The 7,998-nt window shown below is 62.5% G+C and overlaps 1 protein-coding gene across 1 annotated transcript in view; it reads left to right on the top strand.

Moving 5' to 3' along the window:
- The first annotated feature begins 311 nt into the window (after positions 1 to 311).
- The window catches only part of SEPTIN9 (septin 9), a 145,821-nt gene continuing 138,134 nt past the window's right edge, over positions 312 to 7,998 (top strand). The window contains exon 1 of the mRNA XM_038546489.1: positions 312 to 449. Within this exon, the coding sequence (XP_038402417.1) occupies positions 431 to 449 (19 nt within the window). The 5' untranslated portion in view covers positions 312 to 430. The remainder of the gene's footprint in view (positions 450 to 7,998) is intronic.

The following is a 7,998-nucleotide window of genomic DNA, read 5'->3' as shown; positions in this document are numbered from 1 at the left end:
GCGGGGTCGGACGCGCACCTCCACCGGCGGGGGGCGTGGCCGGGCCTGGGGGGCGTGGCCAGGAGCACGTCCGCGGGCGGGGGCGTGGCCGGCGCGCACCTCCACCGGCGGGGGCGGGGCCTGGGGGCCGTGGCCAGGAGCACCTCCGCGGGCGGGGGCGTGGCCGGCGCGCACCTCCACCGGCGGGGGCGGGGCCGTGGGCGGGGCCGTGGGCGGGGCCGCGGGCGGGGCCGTGGGCGGGGCCGGCGCGCACCTCCACCGGCGGGGCGGGGCGGGGCCGGGCGCGCACCTCCGGGGGCGGGGCCGGGCCGGGGCCGCCCCTCCTCCCGCCCCACCCCGCGCACTCGGAGCCCGGGATTAGCGACCCAGGAGCCCGCGCCCCGCGGCGTCGCCGCCACACTTTCCTGGGAGCGGCGGCCGCGGCGGCACCATGAAAAAGTCGTCCTCAGGTGGGCGCCACGGCCGGAGCGGGGAGGGGAGGGGAGGGGCCGGGCCGGGCCGGGGTCGGGTCGGGGCCCCGGGACGAGCTCCCCTCCCTGGGCAGAGGCGCTGGCGGGCGGGCGGGCTCGTGCGGGGGCGTCCCCCGCCCGTGTGCGCAGCCCCCGCCCCGCCCCGGGATCCAGGGTCCTCCAGGCCGTGAGCCCCTCGACGGGTGGCGCTGCCCTTCGCTCCGAGGCCCGGGGACCGGCGTGCGGGGCCGGGGTCGGGGTCGGGGTCGGGGCCGGGGTCGGGGTCGGGGCCGTCCTGGCGCGCGAGGCCTCTGGCTCCGGCCCGGCTGGCCCGGCTGCCGGCCCCGGGCAGGGGCGCTCGGGTGTCTGCAGGGGCCGCGGGGGGCCCGGGCTGGCCGCCCTTCCTGCGCGCCCTCCTCACCCCGGCGCCCGCGCCGCCTCGCCGGGTGCCTCGCCGGGTGCCTCGCCGGGTGCCTCGCCGGGTGCCTCGCCGGGTGCCGCCGTCCGCGGTGCGCGCGCGTGTGCGTGTTGGCGGGGGCGGGGGGCGCCCTGGGGTCAGCCTCCGGGCTGGTGGTCGGGGCCGCAGCATCCTCTCCGGATGCACTGTTAGTTACTCCTCTACGCCGTGGAGCAAATGGGACCATCCAGCAAGGCCCGGGCTTGGTACCACGGGTCCACCCCGCGGGTCTCAGAGCCCCCGCCCCGTGTGCTGGCAGCCTGACTCCGCGGCAGGTGTGCCCTCACGCAGGTGGGGGAGGCTCCCTGGTTCGGGTTGCTCTGAGGTCCCACTTCACAGATGGGCAAACAAGCCACAAGCATGGAGGGGCAAGCAAGGGTCATCCAGACCTCTGTCCTTTCTTTTTTTTTCTTCTTTTCCCTTTGTGGGTACCCCCACCCCCACCCCCCAAGGCTCCAGGCAGGATCCAGGGTCCTCCTCAGTTCTCAAATAATAACTGGCTTCTTCTCTTTTGCTCACCTTGCAAACTGTGCTCTTTCCCTTAATCTATTTGGACATGAAGTTTTCTGCCAAGGACTCATGAACTGATTTTTGCTGATAAGAGGACAACATCATGGGACTTAGTCGGAGCTGAAGAGGCCATTCCCGCCACCCCCCCCCCCCTGTCTTTGGGCCATTTCTCAGTCTCCTGCTTTCCACATTCAGGAACTGAAATGAGTAATAAAGAATAACTTGTCTCAAAGAGAGTTACTCAGAATTTCCTTCAAAATGCCCTCCTGGGTCAGGAGCTTAGAATGCCAGCTCTTACCCCCTTGTTGCAGACAGCGCGGCCCTTCAGACACCCCGTGAGCGCTCTCCGCTCTATCTTGGAAGCGTGGGCGCGTTGATGTGATGGTGGAGGAGGAGGGGGCTTCCAGGTGGCACATGCTGGGGTTTGGCACGTGGCCTCCCTTCCTCCCCAGCATGCTCCAAATACTTGAGATGATTGTGGGCATTGCCGTGTGCGGCTCCCTCCCTGGGATCACTAGCCCCGCTCTTGCCCTAGGCTCCTTGCACGTCACATCCTGCTGGTGGGTCTGGACAGTAGGGATGATATGGGTCCTGCTAGGTCATAGGTCCTTGGCCTCTTCCTGGGAGACTTTGAGACCATCCCACATGGGTGCCAGAGGGTCTCCTCTCTTCCACGCCTTCTCCCCCTCCCCCCGCCCCAGGTAAATTTAAAAAAGAGGGATGAAGCTTTGTGTAATAAGTGGAAGTAGAGTTTATGGGGTGAGTAGGAACCAGCTCTTGTAAAGGCAGCCTCCGTGGCTCCTGTGTTTACCTAACGGGGTGGGGCCCTGGAGGATGGGAGCAGGAGAAGCTTGGACCACTTCCAGTTTGTTCCCTGGCTGGCAGTGGTCCAGGGCGGGTTGGGTCACTCTTAGAGTTGTGTGGGATTGGGCTGGAGGGGCCTGGCCCAGGGGCGGCTGGCCTCCGGCCTCCTCTGGGCATGCCGCAGTTCGCCTCACCCCCCACCCCCAATTCTGTAGGGATGCTTTGTGGAAGTCACTGATCCCTGCGCAGCGTCAATGCCACGAAATTAAGGAAAATTTGTGTGAAAAATCCCCCAGGGTTGAAAATCCTTGGAGGGCTTTTATTCTCTGCCTAGATTGAGTGGGATCATTGCTTCTGAACCTATTTATGGGCTTGGAAATAAATCGAATGATGGTAATGGTGTCCTCTGCAGAGCTGGTTTGGAGCACTCATGAGTCTCTGAAAAGGGGGAGATTTTTTTTTTTTTTTTTTTTTTAAAGATTTTATTTACTTATTCATGATAGACACAGAGAGAGAGAGGCAGAGACACAGGCAGAGAGAGAAGCAGGCTCCATGCACCGGGAGCCTGACGTGGGATTCGATCCCGGGTCTCCAGGATCGCGCCCTGGGTCAAAGGCAGGCGCCAAACCGCTGCGCCACCCAGGGATCAAAAGGGGGAGATTTTTAAGCTATGCTTTGGGGCAGATCCCAAGTGTCTCAGGTCCGTTTGCGTTTGCTGAGCACACACTGTGCGTTGGGCACGTACTACCGGGGCCTCGCAGGTACAAAGATGATTAAAAGATGCGGGGGTCCTCGCTGCTGCATTCTCCCTGGGGAGGCAAGAAGCAGACGAGACACTAGCTTGATGACACCCTCCCAACCTGAACCATAGGTTGCAAATGCTACCGAATGCTCTGGAAGGAGGGACCCCAGGCTAGATGAGTAGGAGGCAAGATTGAACTGGGCCTTGAGAAATGAGAGGTGGGGGGGGGGGGGTGGAGGATGAAAAAAAAGGCTTTCCGAGTGGGGAGCAAAGCAAAGGCCCAGATGGGGGCTGCAGGGCAGCAGCTCCAGTGTGGCTCTTGGCTTTCCCCGGATGCACCTCACCGGCGGCTCTGGCTCTGTCTCTGGCTCCGGCTCCGGCTCCGGCTCCGGCTCCGGGGCAGCAGGGAGGCCCAGGGGCTAAGTGCCGGGCTCCTGGAATTAAACCCGAGTATGGCGCCTCCTCGACTCCATCTCGCTTCATTTGTTAAACAGGGTTGATGCTGATTTGTTGTGATGATTGCATAATCTCGCGCACAAAAAGGCCTAGAAAGGCTGGTGGCTGCTACCATCTTCATCGTTCTTACGGGCAGTAGGAAGGCCGAGAAGGCCAAATGTCCCTGACTTTCCCGAGAAGCCTGGAGGCTTCCTGGTCCTCCCTGCAGCTCTGCTGCTTTGGAGGCCCGGAGCGAGGCCCAGGCTTCTCCCTCGGCCCCTCGGTGCCGGAGCCGGCTGAGATCTGAACCCCCTCTGGTTTTCTGGTGTTCTGAGTTTGGAATGAGGTCACATGGACCTGGCTCCTCTGGCAATCCTCGCTGGGAATCCTCCCGTGGGGCCTCACCTGAGGCCCCCAAACCACAGAAATCGGGAGCAAGAGGGGTGGGGATTGGTCTGTGTGTGCACTTGGGAGCTATTCTGAGATTCTCTGTGGCTCTCAGGACATTGGCAAAGGGCACCCCTGGCCTACCAGGGGTTAAAAAGCTCTGCACCCAGGTGACCTCTCTAGAGGCCTGGGTAGGAGGCTGGACCCCAGAGGAACGGCCTCACAGAGATTATGTCCATGGCTGGCCCCTGGAAAGTGTGGCCTTCCTCTCACCCAGTGCCCTGGGAGCTGACTTATGGGAAGAGAGAGGAACCTCCGAGAACACTTCCCCAGTGTGCTGAGGCAGGGCTCTTCCTCTTCTCTGTCCACCGCCACTCCCCCCCCCCCCCCCCCCCCCCCCCCCCCCCCCCCCCCCCCCGATCCAAGCCAATGTGCTCTGGCTCAGCTCGGGACCTGGGCAGAGAGACAGAGCTACCTCGTGCACCGAGTCTAGCCCCGTGGACTTGTGCCCAGGACCCTGGGACTCATGGACCCCCGAAGCCCCCCAGTCACGAGCAGGCAGGCTGAGCCTGAGACCCGGAGCCATCCCCCTGGCTGGCCTGTTGCAGGAGTGGGGAGGCAGGCTCGGGCCTGGGCCTGCTCGCGCTTCTATGTGACTGTGTGGCTGCTCAGAGTCACCTGCTGGCGGCATCTCCCCAGCCAGCCCCGAGGGGTTCTGAGAGTCCTGCAAGACACCTGAGTTTGAGGCCGCCCACCTTTTTCCTGGAAATCTGCTCCCCCTCCAAGTAACCAGTTGGAGGCTGGACAGGTGCAGAGGCGGCATGAGATTGCCCCTCCAGAGCAGAGGCCTAGAGCCCATGACCTAGGTGGACCTGAGGGCGGACTGTGTGCTCAGAGCTCCCAGAAGGGTGTCAGCAGAGGGCATCTCACCTGAGGACCCTGCGACCCCACTAGCAGGGAAAAGGGGCTCCCCACACCCCACGCCTCAACGCCTTGGGCAGCCCTGAGACTCTCCTGCCCATCCCAGGCCGCCCCACGCGGCTGGTACCTGTGGGTGGGACCTCGTTTCTGCACTCTGTTTGTCCCTGCGCAGCGTTGCGTGGGCCGTGCAGTTTGCCTAAGATGTGCTCGATAAGGAAGGTTCAGCACACGGTGGCACAGGGCCCAGCCAGGGGCGAGGAGCGCCAGTTCCTGGGCGGATCCAGCTGGTGGCCTTGGGGGAGGGAGGCCCCAGGCCCCAGGGCCCGAGCCTCTGTGTGGGGAGGGAAGTGGCTGCTGGGCTCCTGGCTCTCTCTGTTGGGGCTATTATCGTGGCCTGGGGACTTGGGGGGATCCACGGGTGCTGGCTGCAGTGGGGCCCCCTGGGGACCTGCAGAGCCCACGGGCCGCAGCGCCCACTGTGCTGAGGGCCCGGGTCTCCCAGAGGGACGTGGGCTGAGCAGCGGGGTGCCTGTCTCCCCAGATTCCTGGCCAGTTTTGACTGTCCCTGTGGGTTCAGCCGCTTATCCCCAGAGCGTCTGCGGGCGTTGCTGATGCCAGGCTCTGAGCGTCCTTCCTACACGCTGGTGGCTCCGCGGAAAGGTGGCCTGCCCTTGGGTCTCCAAGGTTGAGTGTGGCACTCCGCGCGGCCCGGTTTCTCTCTGCCTTATCTCCGTGTCCCCGCCGGGGCCCGGGTCTATTGCAGGCTGCGTGAAGGGGGGCATTGAGCTGCGGCCGGCGGAGGGGGTGGCGGCTCCCGGGCGTCTTGCTGTCAGTGGCCTTTTGGAAGCTCTGCGACAACTGCGCTTTGTTCCCGGCCTAATCTGACCTGGTTCTCTGAAGCGTGACTGCTGGCAGCCTGCGAGCCTCCAGGACAGGAAAAGGGGCAGCGGCAGGGAGAGGAAGATGATCCGGGTCGCAGGGTGGCCCTCGAGCCCCAGCTCCCTGTCTGCTGCAGCAGGAGCGCATGTCACATGTCCTCTGGTCCTCCTCCAAGCAATGCGGGCTGCAGGCCCCAGCCCCCATGTGTGGGCCCCTCAAAGTGCTGGGTGGGGAGAGGAGGGCCTCTGTCCTGCTGGCGGACTCCCCCTGGAGAGTCGTGTCTTCTGTTGGCCTAGGGCTTCAGAGTGGGGCCGAGATAGGAGGATGGGGCGGGAGCTTGTCCACTGTCCTCTCTCTGGCTGCCGGACGGGCTGTGGTCATCCCCATGGGTGGCTTAAGGGGCGGGCAGTGCCACCGAGGCTGTGGCTGGGCCTGGGAACGGGGGTGCTGGTCCCATGGAAGTCCCCGCGAGCTGTGCCAGGGCCCCTCGTCCCGGCCGCGCCAGGCGTGTCGGGGCAGCAGCTGTGTGCCCGGGCTGGAGACGGCTCCTGGGGAGTGTGGTTACCGGGAGGGGCCGGGCAGGGGCAGGCTGGCAGGCCGCCTGGGGCTTGGCCTGCACCCCTACCTGACCCGCATCCTGGGGCTTTCACAGAATTCCCATGGACCGGGCCTCCTGTTTCCACCCAGGATCAGATCCCGGTGGGAGAATAATGCTCCTGTAACCGAAGCCACTTGGAAGTGGGTTAAATCCAACCCCTGTTGTCTTCTAACCTGTTAAGGACCTGACTAATCAACCCGGAGGGATTTGGGGGTTAGTTTGCAAAACGCTGTAATAGAACCATGACTTGGGTTCTGTAGCCACAGGTTCAAACCTGTGGGTGTCGAGGGGCAGGTGTTGGACTGTTGTACAGAGGTGAGCCAGTGTAGACGCTGCAGGGGACACAGGTGGTGGTGCTCACAGCGGGGGCGCTGTGAGGCCGGAGAGGGGGAGGGGGCGGGCGTCTGGCCGAGGTGGACCCTCCGCCGCGCGGGCGAGTCATTCTGGATGGCAGCGCCTTCCTGGCAGCCGGGGGGCTGGCGCTTCAGCAGCCAGACCTTTGCATACATTTTGGGGGGTTTGTTTTCTTAAAGAAAAGCTTTTTCTAAAATACACACTGTGCATCTCGTCTTTCTCTTTGGTCTTCTTAAAATTTTTCCCCCTCTCGGTTGTTCACTTTGCTCATTACTCATCACCAACGAGAATAGGAAATTGAAAGAACAAATCGTCCCGTCCCGTCAGTCACCACTGCTTGTTGAGCCCCCTCCGCCACAGGCACAGGTGAAGCGTTTGATTTGATTCTCAAAGGTGTAAAACGTATTTTCCCAGATGTACGTGTTCCCTAGGGAAACCACTCTAATTCTGTCCTTTCCACCTGAGATGGGATCTCATGCATGGATTGCAGGATTCTGACTTGATGGCTTCCCAGAGTGGACGTCCCTGGTTTGCTGACCCCTCCTCTTGCTAGCCGCTGACCCTGCCCCTCCCCATGGGATGGTGGGGGCCCCGAGGCTCGAATCGAGGCTTCTGTGCCAAGCCGACCTTGTCACAGTAGCCGCGCTCCTAGCTGGGGGACACGGCCTGGTTGGATACTGAACCTTTCTCCAGGTAATTAGCTTAATAAAACATTGTGCACGATGACTCCTTTTTTCCATCATTCCTGGGATTGCATCCAAAACCAGACAAGTGTTCTGACTGCAGCGTTTTGTAAGGAGGCTCGATGAACAGCAAATGCCGTTCGCTCTGCTTATCAACCCACGTCGAGGATTGACTTGTCTAGAAGGTCAGCCCCAGGCCCCCGTGAGATGGCATTTGGAAGCCGGGCCTTTGGGAGGCAATTTCCCTTGAGACAGTCTTGAGGGTGCGGCCCTCATGGTGGGGTTGGTGTCCCTATAAGAGGAGGAGACTGCAGTGCTCCCCCTACCTGCCATGTGAGGATAAAAAAAAATTTTTTTAATTAGAAATCAATAAAAGATTAGTCCACTTGCCTCCAGGGCTTGATTCCTGTCTCTGGCTGGTGTGCGATGCCAGGGCGGCCACCCTGGGGCCCTGCTTCCCTTCTTTGGCCCCTATGGATGGATGCACGTGTACCCTAGGAGGTGTCCTTTGGCTTCTTTGAACCAGCCTAAATGCCCTGGCCACCCCCGGTGACCGATCGCTCTCCTGGCGACCATTCCTTATGCTGCCTCGTTACCTGTGCAGCGACTTCTACTGGACGCCGGGCCCCACAGGCCAGTCGACAGCGCTGCCTGCACAGCCGCCTGCCTAGCCAGGCTTCCCAAGGCCCTTGCACCCCTGACCTCACCTTTGTCTGGGGCGTGCCCTCCTGTCATGCTCTCCCCAGCATCCCAAGCTCGAGCGAAGCACGTCTACCTCT

Source organism: Canis lupus, chromosome 9 (genome assembly GCF_011100685.1).
Source record: "Canis lupus familiaris isolate Mischka breed German Shepherd chromosome 9, alternate assembly UU_Cfam_GSD_1.0, whole genome shotgun sequence".
Lineage (NCBI taxonomy): Eukaryota > Metazoa > Chordata > Mammalia > Carnivora > Canidae > Canis > Canis lupus.
The sequence above is the reverse complement of the archived record's forward strand: the minus strand, read 5'-3'. Positions and strand labels throughout refer to the sequence as shown.